This window comes from Paramisgurnus dabryanus, chromosome 1, assembly GCF_030506205.2.
Source record: "Paramisgurnus dabryanus chromosome 1, PD_genome_1.1, whole genome shotgun sequence".
Classification (NCBI taxonomy): domain Eukaryota; kingdom Metazoa; phylum Chordata; class Actinopteri; order Cypriniformes; family Cobitidae; genus Paramisgurnus; species Paramisgurnus dabryanus.
Genome location: NC_133337.1, coordinates 63,934,503 through 63,956,212, shown reverse-complemented (window position 1 = coordinate 63,956,212; position 21,710 = coordinate 63,934,503). Strand labels below are relative to the sequence as shown.

Sequence of the window (21,710 nt, the reverse complement as noted above, 5' to 3'; positions counted from 1 at the left end):
CCGACCCCCACCTCTCTCTCGCGCTCTCTCTCTCGCGCTCGCGCTCTCTCTCTCTCCAAAACACGGGTCATCCAGTCGAGTTCAGAAAATACGGAAATTCGTAAAGTGATTTTTTTACCTGGGCGGGTCGCAATTTACCTGGGCGCAGCGCCCAAGTAGAGCCTATGTATGGGAAACACTGGACCTATGCAAAGTATTATTGGCTATTGCTACAAATATACCTGTGCAACTTTTTTGTAGTCCAGGGTCACGTATTGATAAATGAACGGTGTTGGGGAGTAGTTAACTACATTTTAAAAAGCAACTATTGTCTGATTCACATTTTTACATTTCCTTTGGTGTGTAAGTTATGTCTTCAACATAAATCTCTTTTATTGGACTACAACAAACACACGGATTGTAGGCAACAGTTTACTTTCTGGGCCTGATGACGTGACGTGATCATTATCATAATTCCTCCCGCTTGGTCTCACAGCCTGTAAGTTAACTCCTGTTAGCATTGCATTGTGAATCTTTCAAACATGGTAAGGAGCATCACATTTCCGGCTGGCGTCAGAGGTATTCAAGCCAATCACAACGTACAGATTAGCTGGCCAATCAGAGACACAGTGCTTTTCAGATCGATGAGTTTTGGACAAAATCAGTGCGTTTGAGGAAAGCAGTATATCTGGAGCTACAAAAATGTACGATATGTGGAAAACACAAACACATTGTATTATACCAATTACACAAAATAACGTTGTTTTTTAGCAATGAAATAGGTGCACTTTAACAACTAACTTAACTATATTTTCTAACTTAACTATAGTTTTTTTAAAGTTTAGTTTCTTTTAAATCAATGTAGCTTTAACAGTAGTTAAATACTTTTTCCAGCAAGTAGCAGTGTAGTGCGACCAGATGCTACATTACGTTGTGCCTCCTCCGCAATGCCTTTTTAGTAGCGCACTTATTGACCTCAGCTCTTTTCTTTTTAGATCACTAACTTAAATTGTTCATTACTGACATCTATTGTTCTGTCACACATCTTTGCAGAGATGGTCTGATGATTACATACAGAACGTGCAGGGGTAGCGTAAACACAGTCATATTATGATGTCCGTGATGGAGCGGCATGACGGCAGAATCTGAAGATGTAGAGATTAATTGCCCAAGGCCGTATTTGTCCAAGTGCATGTGTCTTAATGAAACACATTCCTATGTAATCTGTGCAAACCAAAAATTTGTCTGTCTGTGTCAAAAACTTAAAGCACATACAAGTGAGTAATAGTCATTTTAAATGAATCCTCTCGCATTATTGCTTCTATATTAAATGTCTATTTCTATTTTAAGAGAAGTGATAAATCCGTGTTCTCCATTATTCCAGAATTTAATCTGTCCTGCCACAGTTTTATAACAAACCTATAAAAACAAAACAAGTTTTGTTTGCACCACTGCTTTAGCATCTGCCTATCATACAGAAAATTATTATTATATTCTTACAGTAGTGCATTTATCAAACCACGTGATATAATTATACCTAGTTTGTTTATAATAATTACGATTCAAGATTATTATCATAAAAGCTGAAATAAAAGTTTGTAAAACATTTTTATGCTCTCTATTTTTTCTTTTTTATGCCTATTCATCATCAATTTTAAAAACTGCAGTTTGAGATAAATATTTGAGTAGCCTATTGTGTACTTCACAACCTAAAACAATACTGAAATCATTTATGATTTGTAAATGTAATTACATTACATTGTTTTAAACTCCAAATCCTTTCCTTAAACATTCTTCTTTAAAAATGATACTCAGTTATTTGTAATATAATGTTATAAAAAAATCTAAGTAGTTTTAATTTAGCTAGCTACTTGTTAATAGTTACTTGTAGCGTATCTAACAACTTTTATGTTCTATTTGCATATCCATGGCATATATGTCTATATGGCATATATGTCTTTATTAACATTTACTATATATATATATATATATATATATATATATATATATATATATATATATATATATATATATATATATATATATATATATATGTAACTATACGAATTCAGACTAATTTGAGAATTGAGAATGAAACCAACATTATTCAGTGAACACTATTTTAATTATTTCACACACAGATATAGGTACAAAAGCTGTTACTGCGATGATACATTTTAAAAAGGTTATAATATGTACATTTTGGGTACTAATATGAACCCTTAGTTTAGGTTAAAAGATAAGGTTGGGTACCGAACTCTGTCCTTTTAAGAGTTCTGATCGAATTATGTCGGTAATACCGTACTGACACTAAATCAATCTGTTCTAAGTTTCGACATCTGAGAATGAATCTGGTTTATTAGTTGTTGGAATTTGAGCTGTGAATAGTCTTGGGATGCTTTTGAACCAGAGGCGTCATGCCCATTCAAACTGAGGGGGCACCTGCCCCCTTGGTTTTTTTGAGCCAATGGATTTTCATCCAACCTCAAAATCAAATAAGCGTCCATTAATCTGTTATTTGACTTTTAATCTGTTAATATGCACAATATTATACATTCTGTGCTGCATCCTTGTCACTTTTCGGAGATTTTCGCCGTTTTGATAGTGTTTTGATCATGTTACATTACTTTTATTCTGGCGGCAGCTGGCGCTGCAGTCAGAGCGCAGTCGCAGACGTCATCAGTGTCTGGGCGCGCTCACGAGCTCTCTGAAGTTGCTGGCTTGCTGCTGCATTTGGCTATCTGAGGAATTAAAACGTGTTAGAAACGCTCACAACATTTCCAAACCCCAGTACGGTAATGTGCAGTTAACCTTCTCTGTGTAGAAAATGTATGGTTTTAAATGTGACCGTCTCAACGTTATATTAGCAGAGATTCATCTTTTTGGCACAACGCCAAAGTTCGCCAAAGTTCACGCGGGCGCGGAATCTCACATGCTCACATGAGGTAAAATTTAATGCAAAAATCCGTTCCTCTAATAATTTTATCTAAACATATTTTTTAAAATCATTATTGAACATTAAAATCAATCACGTGGCTATAGCTTATGTCATTTTCGTTGTTTATATACTTTATGGATTTAAAATTACATTAATTTTATATGATAATGTAGTTGTTGTGCAAAATGCATTAATGACACAATTAAACAAGCCATTAAGACTTAAATAAAACATGCCGTTTCAGATGTGAATATGATGCAAATGTGTCATTATTCCGATTGAATAGTATATGATATGAAAGTAGTCATCACGTTTATTTTGGAGGTTTTTGCATGAAAGCAGGGGTTTTCAGATTGTTAGAAATGTAAGTGCCATGGAAAAGACTGAAAGCTCTATAATATTTCGTTTGATGTCTGTGTATGCACAAATTTCTGTGAGCTGTTGACACTGTGCCCCCTTAAAAAAAATTGGTGCATGACGCCCCTGTTTTGAACTAATTATGAATGGCCGTTCGGCTGGTGTTGTTACGCGTATCTGGCAACCCTAAAGACGGCAGCAAAAGAGCAATAAACGCTGGTTAATAAAGGTTTTATATAAGTGAGTTTTCTACAAATATACCTGTGCAACTTTTTTGTAGTCCAGGGTCACGTATTGATAAATGAACAGTGTGTGGGAGTAGTTAACTACATTTTAAAAAGCAACTATTGTCCGATTCACATTTTTACATTTCCTTTGGTGTGTAAGTGTGTATTAGTACATGTTAACAATATGCAAAAGGTACAAACCCCAAAGTAAATGATGACGCAAGTTATCGTCTTCAACATAAATCTCTTTTATTGGACTACAACAAACACACGGATTGTAGGCAACAGTTTACTTTCTGGGCCTGATGACGTGACGTGATCATTATCATAATTCCTCCCGCTTGGACTCACAGCCTGTAAGTTAACTCCTGTTAGCATTGCATTGTGAATCTTTCAAACATGGTAAGGAGCATCACATTTCCGGCTGGCGTCAGAGGTATTCAGGCCAATCACAACGTACAGATTAGCTGGCCAATCAGAGACACAGCGCTTTTCAGATCAAGGAGTTTTGTACAAAATCAGTGCGTTTGAGGAAAGCAGTATATCTGGAGCTACAAAAATGTACGATATGTGGAAAACACAAACACATTGTATTATACCAAATACACAAAATAACGTTGTTTTTTAGCAATGAAATAGGTGCACTTTAACAACTAACGTAACTATATTTTCTAACTTAACTATAGTTTTTTTAAAGTTTAGTTTCTTTTAAAACAATGTTGCTTTAACAGTAGTTAAATACTTTTTCCAGCAAGTAGCAGTGTAGCGCGACCAGACGCTACATTACATTGTGCCTCCTCGGTAATGCCTTTTTAGCAATGCACTTATTGACCTCAGCTCTTTTCTTTTTAGATCAAACTTAAATTGAGTTTTTATCTCTCTTAACTCTATGGCACGATTCCCAAAACGTTAGTAAGTATATCTTCTGTTAGTCACACTTTCGTAAGGTTGGTCTGGACCATTCGTAAGCTCTCTCTTAGCGTTGTTTGGGCGCAAAACGCTATCAAACGCAAAAGTCAAACTATGGTATGTTGACAATGATTTTATGTTATGGACATTTTAAGACTTATAATAAAATATGTTTGCAATGGATACATTGAATTTATTTGGTATCAGAACTAATGAATCAAAGACGGCGCCGGTGTTGTGTCGAAGTTTGTTCCTCATTGAAGTCTGTTCCCTCTATGTTTATAGCGTTTTCATCACGTTACATTTTTAATTTATTTAGAAAGATTAAAGATTTGAATTGGTTATACTAAAAAGCAATAATATAATGTTTTCTATAATACAATTAATATTTAATAGTTTTATATTAGGGTATGTCTTTAAACATATAGCCTGCTTTTTCTTTTTTCTCCACTGTTTGTTTTAAAAAATTTACGTTTGCATACATAATAATATACATTTAATATGATTCATACTGTAAAAATAATTGACGTACCATTAAGAACAATGAAGATACATTACATAAATGCACACATATACATCTCAATAGCCATTAAAACTTTCAATGTAAAGAATAAACGTATAAAATGCTATAAAAACACTACACTATAGGGAAGCATAGGGGGAACAGACTTTGCTACCGGTCAATTTTTTTATTCTGCAACACTTAAACCCTTTTGACATTTTGCCTGACGTGGCTAGCTATATAAAAAAAATTCTCAGACCATATTCTGTATCTAACTCTCTCTACCAGTTCATTGTAGATAGGTTGCATTTATTAAAAACATTAACCAATGGCAATCAATACCGCATTAAACAGAAGTAACTGCAGCTGCGTGCCAATCATCATTTCTGATTGTGCTTGTAAAGTACCTTACCATTAATATAAAAGTGTATTACATAATTACATAAAGTCATTACACCCATGTCAAGAAGCGGCACAAGGGACAAGTGGTTTGTCACCTGTATTACTGATAATTTAATTAATAGTCTATATTTTACAGATAACTTAAACTATGTTAAAATAAACGTTACTGGAATAATTTGAGTAATGTTCCATTTGTATAGAATGTGTTGTCTTTCTTAACGCTGCAATGCACCTTCGCGTGAAGTGGAAAATCAATCCTTGAGCAATCGATCCCAACTAATTCAGCACCTTCACTTGGGACAGCGGCATTGTTATGTCGGAGTAGAGGCAGCGTGTTAAGAAGCTTCCTAAGGGACACTTCGGGGAACACACTTAGGAACATAAACAACTTTGGTAAGATATATCTTTTTGAGTCGTCTTAGCGCACTAAGAGTGAACGTTATCGGGGAACCGGGCCCTGATTAGTTGACTAATCGAAAAACAAATCGCCCGATTAATCGAATATGAAAATAATCATTAGTAGCAGCCCTAGCAGTTTGTTTATAGCTACATTTAAGCAGAGACAATGAATGTGTTTTTATGAAAGTGCCGACAGGTCCCCCTCACAAAGTTGCTGTGGGCCCGCAAGTCTAGGATCGGCTCTGACTGGTACCAGGTAAAATGTGAATGCTATTGAACCCTAGTTACCTCACAACAGAGTTAACTATCTGTGACCAAGTCATTTTCCTGATGAAGAGAAATCTATTGAGACTGCAATAACTAATAAACTGTATCTTAACTTCTAAGATCTAAAACTTTAGCATAGTCATAGTTTCAGCATACAAAATATGTTGTTTAACATTTGGCTGTAACTGTGGATGGAAAAATTGCTTAATAATGTAAACTCCAGTCTTAAAAATGATATTTGTCAAGGTTGACTACAGCGTAAACACAGTGACTGCAATCAAATCATTGTTTCAGCCAAACAACATGTCAATCGCTGACACACTGTCAAACAAATAACAGATAGGAGGAGTTTTACGGAAAACCTGTTTGCAAATTATTTTTGGAATTCTATTTGATGCTGCTAATGGTGCATAAATGACACATTTCAATATATTTAAGAAAACACTTCATATTACATTGTGCGTGTTTTTTCAAAGGGTATATATTAATATGTACGGAATATATTATACAGAAAAGACTGAAAAGTCCTGATCAACACATAAATACAAAGCTGATAGGACTCAAATGACAGAAAAATGCGCTTTAAAACCCAACAACTTCAGAGTAGAGGAGAGCGGGGCACAACCTAACGCTTTTTGACTTTGGCTCTATCATTCAAAAAATATTTAAGTTAGATTTAAGATTAGTTTGTTTGTGGGACCTACATTTATCTTACAATTACACCTAAAGTGACAGGAGTGTAAACGTTACAACACAACCCATAGGTGGGGTTCATTGTAACAAACAGAGGGTTTGTTTTAACACCTGCAAGAAAATTTATTTTAAACACAAATAATTCAATATAATTCTGTCTATATACTAAAGGTGGATATTGTTTATATATCTGTCTATAATAGAAAGATATCCACAAATTCATTCGTCCATCATCCTTCTTCTAACTATCCTTGTATTATGCATCAATGCATATAAATGGATTTTTAAAGGGCTGCAGAATTAAGACAAAAAATCATAATTGTTAGTTAGTTCCCCTGATATTGTATTAAAAGATATCATTTTGATGAAAAGTATTTACATTGTTTTCATTTTATTTCCATTGTATCCTGGAGGCTTACCTGTGTAAAAATGATTCAATCCCAGCTATCAGTTACTAGGAGATGCTGACATGTTTCAAAATGGTGTTATGTTTTAGGTAACAAGACAGTGATTAAAATAATATAAGGTTGGATTTGGTGACTTACACACCCAACTAGAAATCGAAAAAAAAACACAAGATAAAGAAATGTACTTTTATGCCTCCAAAACACTCTTTGTTCAATATCTTAACAAAACACATCAAAACACTTATTCACAGGAGATCATCTTCTGACAGTAAGAGAAAAAGACCAAAAGCACAGATTGCTCGGCCCTGTACAAAATGTAAAGTAGCTGTGTTACTACAATTAACCCTGCATTAGTTTGTGCCCTGCTCACCCTACTCAAAACTTTTGTGGAAACCGATTACCTAAAATAATTTAAATAAACCAACTCAACAAGTAAAGAATATTTATAAATTAAAATAATCCAAAGTTAAAAGTTTATATTTCAGATTGTGCAATATATTGAATATTGAAATGACTTTGTTTAGAAGTTATAAATAAAAATTTTGAGTTAGCAAAGTTATATTTTATAAAATATTATGCCAAAAATCATTAGGATATTAAGTACAGATCATATCCTTGAAGCTATTTTTTAAAGTCCTACTGTAAATATATAAAGAAAAATATAATTAATAATATGTGTAGCTAAAGACTTCATTGGACAACTTTAAAAGCGTTTTTCTCAATATTTAGATTTTTTGCACCCTCAGATTCCAGATTTTCAAATAGTTGTATCTCCAAATATTGTCCTATCCTAAAAAACCATACATCAATGATAAGCTTATTTATTTAGTTTACAGATGATGTATAAATCTCCTCCTCCAGGTTGACATATACTGTAATCTAAAATATCTTGCAATTAATTTGCAGATCACTTAATGATCCACAGTATGAGAAACACTGTTAAGGCATATCAGAGACATCTTAAGATAATCAGTGGCATGTCAAGCGAAGCACTAAACTTTGTCTTACACAGTTGAGTAACCAGACACAATACTTACTACGTCATTTTATGATGTATCAGAAGTATCAGTCATTTGTGCATATTATGACTAACAACAAAAAACAGCCTGATAGTAACCGATCATGCTTAGTTTTATGTATGATAGATCAGCACAGATTAAGGACGCACGACACTAATGCAAAAACTGGTGACACTATTCTGTTTGTCAGCAAGAAATGTTTCATCCAGGTTGTCAACAATATCAGCATCTCGAGTAAAAACACGAGACTACACGCTGGAAATATCTTTGCAAACGAACACTAAACAAGCATGCTCTGGCATATGCAGTTATGTTTGTTTGTTAAGTTTAAATCAGAAACCCTGCCACAGTTATGCATGACCTTTGGAACAGCTTGCTTTCTGTGAGAAGTTACAGTAAGAGTGATTTCCTTACAACACCACGTCTCTTTACCTATACCACCATTTTCACAACATACACAAAGAGCATTTATAATAGATTTCTGTACAATTTTGTGCAAAGCATAATTATTCACAATGCACAAACTAGTATATAACCTCCAGAGCCAGCAGCAACTTATATTATAGATAAATAGATTTTTCTTAATAGCCTGTGACAATGTCAATATTTTACACCCTGTTATATCTCATCAAGACATATAGCTTTCTTGACATATCAAATATTTGGGGTTGTAGCTAATACGATAACATGAATATAGCCACAAAAATACCAAAACCACTGTAACAGCATGGTGGTGTTTTGTACAATACCATGCTTTTATGTATCATGCCTTGTACTACAATTACTGTAGATGCGTTGGCAGCGCAAAGGTCATGGGTTCGAGCCCCAAGGAACGCACATGAGCTACTGATAAAATGTAAACCTTATAATACGTCACTGTTAGACGGCAAATGCATAGATGTAAAATGAGACTGTATTTGACACTATATCCTGAAAGAGTAGGCTTGCTTTATTTCCATGGGAAAATCGCTCTTGACATCAATTATTTGACTGTTATTATTTCATTTTAATCTATAAAGCTAATGGTATGTTGTTGTACAATGAAACCCCAGTGATTTAAACCGTCGGATTGTCATGTTTAAGCGCTTATTGTCCAGCAAAAGTTGCAAATCAAGTTTGCGTGACATACTTCGCCCACGGCTAATGCGCCAACAGTTTGGAAACAACGACGGGAATTTTCTGAACGTATCCACACGTATTAAATCACTTCAAATAGTTAACTATGAATCAATATAATAGACGTGTAATACTGTAATAGAGAATGTTCGGGAAGAGTTTGGGAATGTGTCAGGATGACCCACCTTCTCTGCCCGTAGCGCGTGTAATGCCCGACAGCAGCAGCAGGACCCGGACGAGCCCAAAACTTCTGTGAGTCTCCATCGACTAATCCTCCATTAGTCCATAATCCTGCATTTACTGCCCGGATCCCTTCACGTTTAACAAACTAGTCGATTCGAGATACCTTTACTATGACTGTTTCGTCTTTTTGTTTTTTCCCGAAAACTATCAACTTCCTGGCAGGAACGAGTGCGCCTGACTCTCCAGTATGTGTGTGTGTATGTGTGCGCGTGTGTCATAATACGCGCGCTCCCGCGGAGGAGTGGCAGTACAGATTGACTTTAGCAGATCCACAGGCGCGCAACATTTAGAGGGGCTGATATTTCCCAGGACTTGTGGGTCAGTTTCTGTATTGCCACATGCCTTAACAAAACTGGTATTCATTTATTCAACGCAGGCATTTTGTTAATCTTAATGCAATAAAAAGTATATAAATAGTAGTATTATAATGTGATATAATTGTACAATTAAATTTTAACGTTTTAATTACTATAGTATAGTAAAATATAGTTATTACACTGTAAAAAATAACAGTTGGATTTATTCACCCTAAATTTTCACTTAAAGTGAGAAAATGTAAGTCTATAAAACTTTTTTTTTTATTTTACAAATTGAAGCAAGTTTTTTAAGTAGAGCAAACATTGTATTGTTGTTGTTGTTGTTGTATTGAGTAAGCAGCTGAACAACAACATTTAGAAAGTAAACAAAGAAGAAACACAGGTCAAGTGAAAATAGCTAACATCAAAATATGCAACCATTAGATTTAACCCACAGAAACTGTTATTTATACTATTATAGTTTTTTATATTTAATATACATGTGCCCACTTGCACTAATAACAACATGACAACCTGCCATAACTTGACATTACTGTAAAAATCTCAACCTATTAGCTACAATCTTCCATAATTACATAGATTACTCATAACTTAATTAGGCCAATTTCATTGATAGTATAGTTTAGGCTATTTGTTTACCAACAGCTGTTACAAAAATATAATGTTGAAATTTTAGTTTAGAAGACAGAATGTACAAAAATGAGAAGAGGTTTGGTTATTTGTACCAAACTTCCCTCATGTGACATCTAGCCCCAGTTTCCATAACTAGTCAGTTTTCTAATAGTGCTTAGCAAATTTGCCATTGTAATTCACTGCTAATATATTTTGGTAAATTAATTCTATAGGCCGATTTTGAATAGATATCAAATCTGTTTTTCTGAGTATCAAAATCTATAAAAAAACTTTTTGACTAATATGAGAAAAAAACGAAGATCTATTATTTTTCTTATTATCTTGTTACTAGCGACCAAAAAATTGCATTAGTATGATCATAAATATAGTTACACTGAAATAAAATAAAGTCACTATTGTAAGATACCACCAGTAGCTTTGTTTTAAAGAGAAAATATCAATTTGTATAATTTGTCTCTGATACTATTGTGTGTGCTGGCTAACTGAGCAGCATTGTCAGTTCTCTTAGCTGAGAAACATTGTGCGACTCTTCAGAAAATTGAAGTATTACCTAAAACAAATTAATTCAAAGCAAAATTGCATGCATTTCATGCATTTCTAGTCACAGTTAATAGAGTCTGTAGACATAGGGGAAAATTCCAGAGAATGGCATGTGTCGCCAAAAGTGCCCTTGTTTTGTAACATTGATAGTGAGCGGGTTTGTAGTCCAGGCCCAGACTCTGAGCAGTAGGCAGAAGAGGGAGGAGGAATAATAAACCTCATTCATTCAAACTATCAAGACACTTCTCATCGTCTACAAGACCTCTCTGAATAAACCCCACAAGTGAGTAAACCTCACAGTTCATCATGTGCCTGTATGTTTACTGTACTTACGGTGTATTTATTTGGGTGTGTGCTTATTAGACAATGCCAACTGTTGATTTTTAGATTATAAAGAGTATATTCCTTTATATACTTCTCTAATGTTTAAAACAATTGAACTATTCAGTTTTAAGAATATGGAAGCATATCATCCACAACTTTTAATGTATAATTTATTAATTATTATGTGATCTGTCAAAATTTAATACATTTGTACACAAAATAGTGTAAAAGGACCATTTTCATTAACAAATTATTCTCACAATAAGTGATGCTGAGAAATTTTAACTTGTAAAATCTGAACAATTAACCTTTGAAAAGTTTAATTTACTTTGACACTTACTGCAGTTGTTTAAAAGTGTTTAAATGTTTTTTTTTTATGTTGTGCTGGTTGATATGGCAGATGTCTTTGACCTATCAGGATGCGATGCAGCATTGAGCAAAAAAATTTTGTATTTACTGGTATCATTGCAGAAATAATGTAACCATGATTGAAAATCAACTTTCAAGTATTTTTAAGAGTAAAATTGTCCAGTAATATGAAGCAGACGTAAAGAAATTAATAGAGAACAATTTTATTAATTTTCATTAAGGTTTCTTTATACATGACTGTGTACAACTGGGAGAGAAAAGTGCAGCTTAACACCACAACTGGGAGAGAAAGGTGCAGCTTAACGCCATAAAAAGAAAAAGAGCTAGAGAGAGAGAGAGAGAGAGAGAGAGAGAGAGACAGACAGACAGACAGAAAGGGAAAGTAAGGGAGATGTACAGAGCAAGTCAATGTTTGTCAGGTTTGAATCGGCTCCAGTCAAAGTGGCCAAAGGAAAAGAGATTAGTAGGACCTTTGGGAGATTAACAATTACCCAGCAACCACATCTGGTGTTTTTCCTAAAGTACATTACATACAGACAATAGTGTTAGTAAAAAAATACTAATGAATGTTTTACAGAAAACCGCCAATGACCAGTACAGCCATACAGCAAGTCCCTCGCAAATGTCCCTTTATTTCAAAACCATGAGAAAAGGTCAAGTTTACATTCAACATGCAGGTTATTTTACAGTATAATCAATCAAAGGGAGATTTTCACTTAATGAATTCTCAAAAGAAACAAAATATACCCAATGCTATGCTTTTACAAAAGGATCAGGCAAACAACAGTCCCTCCTCAAACTCAAGCTATTTATTGGTTTCTAAAACAAACAAATTGTGATTCTGCCAGGTGCCACTAATGGCTAAGACTCTTTAACAAAAGGTGACAGTTTCAAGGGAAGGTTTAAAAATATAACTATTGTTATCACTTTGGTATATTAAATATTATTTTGCTTAAACTTGGTTCTCATTTAAAGTTACACTTAAAAAAAATTAAGCTATAACAGCATCTGTTGATTGTCAATTACGTTTTACCATACATGTAAATAATTTTGACTCGTCCATGATCACATTTTACAGACAAATGCTTGTTAAAGCTATCATTCCCTATCAACTCCATGTCCCAATATTTATTATATATCTTTCATATATAGTTTCTCTAATATGCATCTTATGACAATTTGATAAACATACCTATAGCAGTATGCATATGAAAAATAGCAATTATTTTCAATGTAATGCCATATAGCCTATATATTTTCATATTTTTTCCATGTGTCTGTTTGGTCTTTACTATGTGAACCAGCCTGTGAAAAACCAGTCATTCATTTTTAGTCATGTTTTCTACATAAACTCATCTAATGTAAAGATAACCCTGATATCTTTAATAATGACCAAGTACGTGAAAGACTGAAATCAATGTGAAATAAAACTTTGATGCTCTTTATCTCAAAATTAGATTGTGAGACTTTAACCTGGATTTCACAGACAGGGTCAATACATATTTATTGTAAAGCTGCTTTGCAACAATGCAAAACTGTGAAAAGTGCTATAGAAATCAACTTAAATTAAATATTTGCCGAACGATTTTAACTGTATTGGGTTTTTGGCAATGCATTTGACTTGTTTTACTGTGTAGGCTTAGGCTATGTGGTAACTGACAGGTGGCACTGGTGACAGGGCTTAAAGAAGAAAACTGTATTTAAACCATAAGATTCTTGTAAATTAACAGGATAAGTAATGGTAGTTAGTGGCACTCTCTAGAAATAGTACTGTATGATTGGAGTGTAAAGACAGATGAGATGTATTGTTGAGTGTCAACGGCCCCGCCATCATTTTAGCAGACACCCTTGATGTCCCCTTCCCCCCCTCTACCGCTTTTAGCTTTTAAATGTCTATATTTACCCTCCAGGCCTATCATGCTTGCACTCCTCTTCTGAAACACACACACACACACACACATGCAGTGCACAAGTGACAGTTTGAAACAAAGACACAACAGGCAGCCAAACGTTATAGTTTCGGCTCCATTGGCAATAACTGTAGAATCCACAAAGGTGCGTATTCGTTTAAAAATGAGGCAAGAAGGCAGAGAAAGAGTTTGGCACTGGTGAATGAGAGTGCAAAAGATGAAAGTAGCTGTATTTCTCATTAATCTGAACCGCTGACACATATTCACAGAACACAAACAATGATAAGAAATAAAACAAATAAGGCATGAAGTGACAGAACACAAGAAGCTGGTAGGGAAAAAATCTCTGTAAGCTGTCCGGTTGATACAGCTGTAAATGTCCATAAAGGTGATGATGAAATACACACACTCACACACACAAACACAACCACACGCACACACTTTTTTCAAGTCCTTCTTTATCCCTTTTCCATTACCTTCTGTGGAAAACTAATTCTGATCTATGTAATCTGAAAGGCATTCTTGGTGAAAATAGAGTCAAATGATCTCAACATCTAAATTAAAAGATCAACAAAATAAAACACAAAGTGATTGTACTATATACATAAAACGCGTCATAAAATAAACGAGAAAAAAAGCAGCTTCCAGTCAAAGATGCCAAAGCAAAAGTCTTTGCCGTTGTGTATCATGCTGTGCAATACACATTACTGTAGTCAATACGGTTTAAAGGGATAGTTCACCAAAAAATTTAAATTCTGTTATCATTTACTCACTCTTATGTTGTTACAAACCTGTATAAATGTCTTTGTTCTGATGAACACGAAGGAAGCTCCATAGTAATATTTTTCAATCTAACTATGGATGTCAATGGGGCTTCTGATCATTTCTCAAAATATTTTCCTTCGTGTTCATCAGAACAAAAACATTTATACAGGTTTATAACAACGTGAGAGTGAGAAAATGATGACAGAATTTTCGTTTTTGGGTGAACTATCCCTTTAAGCAGGCCTTTTATATTCACATGGCTACAACTAACTTTGTGGTGATGAGTTAGTGTAGACATATTCAAGTTTGTATTTATCCTCATATTCTTCCAACCCCTCCATACGTGAACAGGGTTTGTAAGTCTAAAAATAGTCCATGGTGCTTCTGTTTCCTGCTTCATTACAAATATCTTCGTGTTCAGCCGAACAAGGAAATTTATACAGGTTTGTAACAACATGAGGGTGAGTAAATGATGACAGAATTGTCATTTTTGCGTGAATTATCCCATATAGCAAGGGACAAGACAAAAACCATCTAATGAATGTTAAAAATTCTTTGTACTCTCCATTTGTTTAAAAATTGTTAGATTTCAACAAACCACAATTGTGGTGATCAGTGTTTGCTTTAGTTGGGCTATGACTCTTAACTTCTATTAAGTTAATTATTTTTCAGTGCTTGTATGTGTTGAAGAAAAAATGCATGTATGCTTGATAAAGAAAAATATTGTTAATGTGTGGTTGGTTGCATTTTATGATAGATGTCAAGCTGAAATGATATTGTATTAAATTATATTAGCTGTTCTAAAGGATGAAGTTGATCCTTTTGTGACTGATAAAAATTTTTCTGCTTTGCAGATTCATTATTGGGAGCAGAAAAAAATGTCAAAGCAGAAAAATGCTGACAAACAAAACCTAAAATCACATGCAATGCATGCTGGAAATCATGGATGAGATTAGTACTATGTTGATACCCAGCATGCACTGCAGCTTGAAGTTTACTTCTGTTGATTGTCACCTTTGTTGAGTTCCATACGATGATTCATTATGTCAAAGTTCATGATTGAGTAGAGTAGCTTTTTTGATTGTATTTTTATAATTCATAAGAATATAACAGCCATAACACTGCCACCATCCAACATTGTATCATAAAATATTACATTTCATTAACACGACAAATTCTTGTTAAGGTAAACCCACGATTAAACTGACCGGATTGCATTAGCTCTTAGTTTTCTTTGCAATAACAGATGTATGTCATGGCCAAACTAAAGCAAACATTGGTCACCATAATGGCGGTTTGTTTAAATTTCTATATCATTTCAACAATAATGGAGATTGCAAACGTGATGTTAATTCAGCTCAATGAACATTGACAAATCAACAGTTTTTAACATTGATTCAATGGTTGCTTGCTTTCTGGGATCCCTTTAAGTCTTCATTTGTGCTCCATGGAAGTAAGCCAAATCATGATGAGTAACTATAGTTTCTTTATTCTGTTGAATATTTGATAAAATACTATAGAAGTCAATGGGTCGTCCGTGCTTACCATCATTTATCAAAATATCTTCTTTTGTTTTCAGCAGAATAAAGAAACTCATACAGGTTTGGAACAACATGAGGGTGAATAAATGATAACCAAATTTCCATTGTTTGCTGAACTATCCCTTTAAATGAAGTGATAACCAGAGAAAATAACCTGGCACAATTTAAAGTCTCTCCCTCAAATTTCTGGTAAGCCTGGTGTGCACTACTACAACAACACATAATCTTGAAATCCATTACAGGTCAAAACCGAGAACATGAAGAATCCTACATCCCACAATTTGGGAACAACAACACAGCAGCGCTCTCTGCTGGTTATTCCAACTACTGCACCGTAATGAAATCACCGTCGCGTCTCAGAAACAGAGCACATTGCTCAATCTTAACCCCTCCTGAGTATCGATGTTCAGCACACTTATGGTGAACACATGTTTAAAAACCAAAACTCAGTCTACCCAGTCTATCTCTGAATATAATCACACTTCATTCAGGCCCTTTAAATGTTGCACTCCAAACAGATATACTGTAAATGGGAGACATTAACAACTTATGTGAAGGTGTTCATTGGCAAAGAAGGCGTTAACTTGTGCACCCTTTCGAGAGTTTAGTACGATGTAAAGAAATGCTAATTTACTCTATTAATCGACTCTACCGAAGGCAAAGCTTAGTGAATGCAAACATCAATCGAGTTTCAACTACAGCACAGTGGCATAACTTCAGAATCAGACAACCTTTTCTGTACAGTGCAAAATAAAGAAATCCATGATAAAAAAACACTGTAAACACAACAAAAGAAAGAACTCAAAACTTCTGCACCGGGACACATGCAGGGAGTCGGCACGATTGAGACCCAGCTCAGTCTCGACTCCCTCTTGCCCTGATGGGAGGGGTATCAGAGGAGGGGTTGGGGTTCTGAGACTCTCTCTTCCTAGTCCAGTTTCACTCCTGGCTTCTCTGTGTTTAGAAGATGAAGGCTGTCGTCTATGAGAAAACTATAAAGACACAGAAGTAGAGTTTGTAGTTTATGGGATATTTTAAACATTAGTTTAGAAAATTATGCATTTACTTGTTAATAAATTACACAACACCCTCAAAAGCTGATTAAATACATTTCTTTTTGTACATACATTGTACTTACTATTGTAATTACAATAACTACTGTAGAAAGGTATCAGCCATGATCCAAACCCTAAACCTAACCTTAAAGGGGTCATATGACGTTGCTAAAAAGAACGTTATTTTGTGTATTGGTGTAATGCAATGTGTTAACGCATTTCATCATATTAATTTCCACATACCGTACATTGTTGTTACTCATCTATGCACCGTCTTTTTGAAACGCATCGAATTTTACAAAGCTCATCGTTCTAAAAAATTGTAGCATATGATCCCTTTAGGCCACATTTAAGAAATACACACTGGTAAGTACACTGTAGGTGCAACCTACATTTGCACAAATGTTGGATAATTACACCTTAAGGTAACAGGGTTGACAAATTTCAAATTAGGTTGACATAAGCCTCAAGGTTGTGCAACTAAAGGAAGTATAGGAGAATTTTATGCAGATCTTTCCACAAATATTAGCTTTTTAATGACAACAGGGTTAAAAATATGTATGAATTTTGTCAAAGTGATTTATGGATTTGCTTATTATTTTAAAATTTGCATATTTCTCAATACAACTTATAAGAATTATGAATATGAATGACTATGGAAATGAATTTAGATGTGGCGAACGCTTCAGGCACCCTTTTAAAAATATAACATCATCCAGACAAAAGATTTGAAGTAATGGCCTTCTTATAATCTTCTCTTATGAATAAACAGAGCAATAGATAAGAACTATTACAAAATTGATCCTCATAAAATCTAATTTATAAAAAAATGCTATAAAATATTTAACTTCAGTCAAATTCACTAAACAGAAACTACCATTTCTGTATGTGAAATGTGTATTTACTGCAGGACGGTTGCGTGCTGACGTAAGAATTACAAAACAGGCCCGACAAGCTAGGTGAGCACATGTACCTGTAGAAAAGAAAGTGGACGGGGACGGTGCTGAGATGCCACACAGCGTGAGCGTCTAAAACCCAAAAGAGTGGAGGGAAATCCAGCAGCTCAAGCAGGGCGAGACCGTGGAGTAAAAAGACCACCATACCGCCCTTCCACCAGTACGGCAAGATCCTCCGGTTCTGCCAACACCAGCACAGCCACCACAACAGGTTTATCATGCCTGAAGTGACAGAAAAGCACAACACGACCAGAGGGGAACACAGTGGAGAGGGTGGGTGGGTGAGAAGATCTAAGAAAACTCAACAGGTTTACATCTTTCACTCTAAACTACTAGTACTGGGTAGTATAAGGATGTAGGGGTTAGTCACATATATAATTTAAAGGTTTGCTCCACTTTCATAAAAAATCCCCATCATTTACTCACCCCCATGTCATCGAAGGTGTTTATGTCTTTCTTTAGTCGAAAATAAAAAAAATTTGACTAAAAAAATCTAGGATTTTTCTTCCTATAGTGAACCTTAATGATTTACAGTTTCAATGCAGCTTTAAAAGGCTCTAAATGATCCCAATTCAGGAATAAGGGTCTTATCTAGCGAAACGATTGTCATTTTCGCCCAAAAAATAAAAAATATGTACTTTTAAACCACAACTTCTCGTCTTGCATGAGCCGTGTGGTCCACTAAAGTCCACTATATGCAGAAACATCCTAGAAAAAAAACTTAATTACTTTTCGACTAAACAAAAAATAGACATAAACATCTTGGATGACTTGGGGGTGAGTAAATTATCAGATTTTTTATGAAAGTGGAGTATTCCTTTAAAACATATGTTCTTGTGTTGATTTAATCCATTTTGACAAACAATGATACCATTTCTAGCAAATTTCTTTCAAGCATTAAATCAATGAACCCTTACACAACTAGGAAAGTAACACGTATCTGTGTAAGACAATAAATATTACAAAAATCCTACACTACTGTATCCTACAAAACACAATAAAGCATAGCTGTTTCTAGCAGGTGTAAAATATCAGGTGAGGAAAATTATACGGACTCGGTTTGTAACTACCCAATATTTACATAACACTGGCACTGCTTACATACAATAAAACACTTAACACAAATAAAACAAACCCATTTTACACGTGAATCAAAGCCATCTGAATGTACACAAGGTTTTTAAATAATCAGGTATTGCTCTAGTTAAATATGTAACACATGGAGACATTTACGCATGGAATAAAGGGTTAAATACGCATGCATACAGCACACAGTCATATAATATACTACTATAATATTCATTTACTACAGGCATGACTTTTGCTGTATGAACAACTGTTACATACTGAATTTTCTACACCATTTACTATCTTTAGAAGTGTATTAAGTAGGAAATATAGTACATTTAACCCAACATTTTACCTAATCAAAATCTTCAGCCTAGTCTGTGAAAAGTATGCATCTAAACAAACATTCACGCTGTCTTACCTATGGTGACATTGGCTGCCATGTTGTATCCATAATCAAAACTGACAAAGGTCAGATAAGAGACATGAGACGTGAAAGCCAAAATAAGCAGAACTCCCACCATACTGGAAATGGCAGGTCTCCGCAAACCCAATGTCCTACAACACAAATATAATCCTTAAATTAACTTCATCCACAGCTTGTACTCTTCAATAAAAAGACCTTTAAATGCACGAACCTGACACAGCACAAATATATGGAATAGAGAATGACGGCTGATGCACAGAAGTAGTCCATCTTCTGTAAAATAAAGACAAAAATCACTTTTAAAACGAATGTAGTATTATAAATGATCAATTACTTAACTTGATGGTTAACTTCATTCATCTTGATTTATTAACTAAGTTTATTGCTGTTAAAGGTTTTAAAAAAAGACCATAAAGACAACTTACACAATTCTGCTTCTCACATTAATTTATCTTTTTATTAGGATTTTCATACACGCAAGCAATAAAAAAAGATCAGTAAAATCTGTGTAGTCCATGCTATTTGTCAGGTTTTATTTGATCATTTCTTGAAATGTTACCTCTGTTAGATAAGTGTCTCTCGTGTGGAACACCGTAGACCAGAACCATGCATTCAGAGAGACCTGCGGTCAAAGATATAGTGGATGTCTGACATTTATGCATACTGTAAATTTGCCACGCTCAGGATTATGGATGGAAATCACAAAAAAATAAAAAGTTTGGTTCAGTATTTTTTTTCTTTTAAATGAACCCGGTTCTAAATAAATGTCCAAATTCAGATATAGTCTCACCAGTGAGAAGGCTGTGGTGGTGTGGTACATGGGACTTTGACGTGGGACGGCACTGCGGTATCTCAGCAGCATCAACAGACAGGCCAGACCGTTGAGCAGAGATGCCAGCGCAGACGCAGGTTCCTCAAAACACAGGAAACGTGTAAATGGCCACTAAACGCAATCCAGAAAGAAACACAGTTGAGGAACATTGTACATATGTATTTGTTCAAAAAAAGGTTTCAGTTCGGATAAGCATATATTCACCTTCCCATGAAACTGTGGTATACTGTAACCTTCTGCCTGGTACAGACCCACCGTAGTCCACATGCATTGATATTTGCAGTCATCACGACACGTCCAGCCTGTAAGATCAGAGACAGAACAAATGCAATGAACATTATATTACAACCTTAACATAGACAATTCAATTCAGTACAACAAAGCAGTGGGGAGCTCAAAGGCTTTCTATAGTATATGAACTTTCTGCATTGGGTTCAGTTTTGTAGGTGTGTAGTGCACTTAATAATGGATGCATATAGGTATTAGTTAAGAGACATTAAACTCTACACTCTTGGATTTGTGTTATTTCATAGGTTGTGTAAATGTGTCCAAACTTTTGTATAATAAGTCTACAATATCATTAAAAAAATCAACTTTAAACAGCAGTAAGTTACCCTGCTGAACAGTTTGCTTAATTAATTAATACATTAGTACATTAATACCATGATAATTTTTTGTTAATAACTATAACTGACATCGAGTGTATTCACAGTGATTATTGATTATGCATGTGTACTACTACTAACGTTACTACTACTGAGCATTTAAACAAAAACATGTTTTAATTAATAATTCAAATTTTCATTGCAAACTTTTCTATTGACATTTTTTGTGACAGCTGTAAAACAATAACTCCAGTATATGGAGTGTAACGTGTTAGTATCAGCAGTACAAATAGGTTAGTTTAGTAGCCTACCTGTTAGTGCCATGTAGGGAGGCTGGGCTGACTGGAAGCCTCGCAGCCGGGCCCCCGTGCAGTTCGTCCGGACGCAATGTTTGACGCAGTCGCGGTACACGGGCTCTTTATCCCCCTGAGAGGCGCGCGCCGGAGCGGACACAAGAAGCGCCGCGGCCGCGAGAAACACCAGGCGCGTCATGCTGCTGTCAGTCAGTCAAAGAGTCGCAATCATAAGGCACAACAGAACGACATCAGGCCATCAGAGGGAGTCTACTGACAGTCTCATTCACACAACATGACACTGTTCAACGTCACTGCGTCCTCTGTAAACAATAATGCGCCCCTTTATTGTAATCCTCCGTTTATGCGCTGTCCCTGCAACAAGTTTCTAAAAGCCACGAGCTAAACGTTACAATTCACTTCAATGACAAACCCGGAAGTGCATGAAGTGCGCGTGCGCATGAACATCTCGCCCTAACGCACAAACATACAGGTGCCAAAATATGTAGGCTACTTTCTGTGTGTGTACTGTTTTTTTTTTAAATGTTGAAAAATAGTATAACCTGGTGTAAAGTGTTCCGTTCGTTTTCTAGCAGTGAAATTGCATATATTTTTGT

At 35.0% G+C, this 21,710-nt stretch overlaps 2 protein-coding genes across 2 annotated transcripts in view; both read right to left on the bottom strand.

Moving 5' to 3' along the window:
* erbb2 (erb-b2 receptor tyrosine kinase 2) overlaps window positions 1-9,666 on the bottom strand; it is a 49,792-nt gene extending 40,126 nt beyond the window's left edge. Inside the window, exon 1 of the mRNA XM_065253598.2 lies at window positions 9,401-9,666. Within this exon, the coding sequence (XP_065109670.1) occupies window positions 9,401-9,479 (79 nt within the window). The 5' untranslated portion in view covers window positions 9,480-9,666. The remainder of the gene's footprint in view (window positions 1-9,400) is intronic.
* Window positions 9,667-11,820: 2,154 nt separating this feature from the next.
* pgap3 (post-GPI attachment to proteins phospholipase 3) lies at window positions 11,821-21,533 on the bottom strand. The gene is made up of 8 exons (XM_065253600.2): window positions 21,112-21,533; window positions 20,400-20,497; window positions 20,154-20,306; window positions 19,923-19,985; window positions 19,575-19,636; window positions 19,358-19,494; window positions 17,886-18,090; window positions 11,821-16,849 (listed from the first exon to the last, which is right to left on the bottom strand). The coding sequence occupies exons 1-8, from the start codon at window positions 21,290-21,292 to the stop codon at window positions 16,786-16,788; spliced, it is 963 nt and encodes a 320-aa protein (XP_065109672.1). The 5' UTR covers window positions 21,293-21,533; the 3' UTR covers window positions 11,821-16,785.
* Window positions 21,534-21,710: the final 177 nt, after the last annotated feature.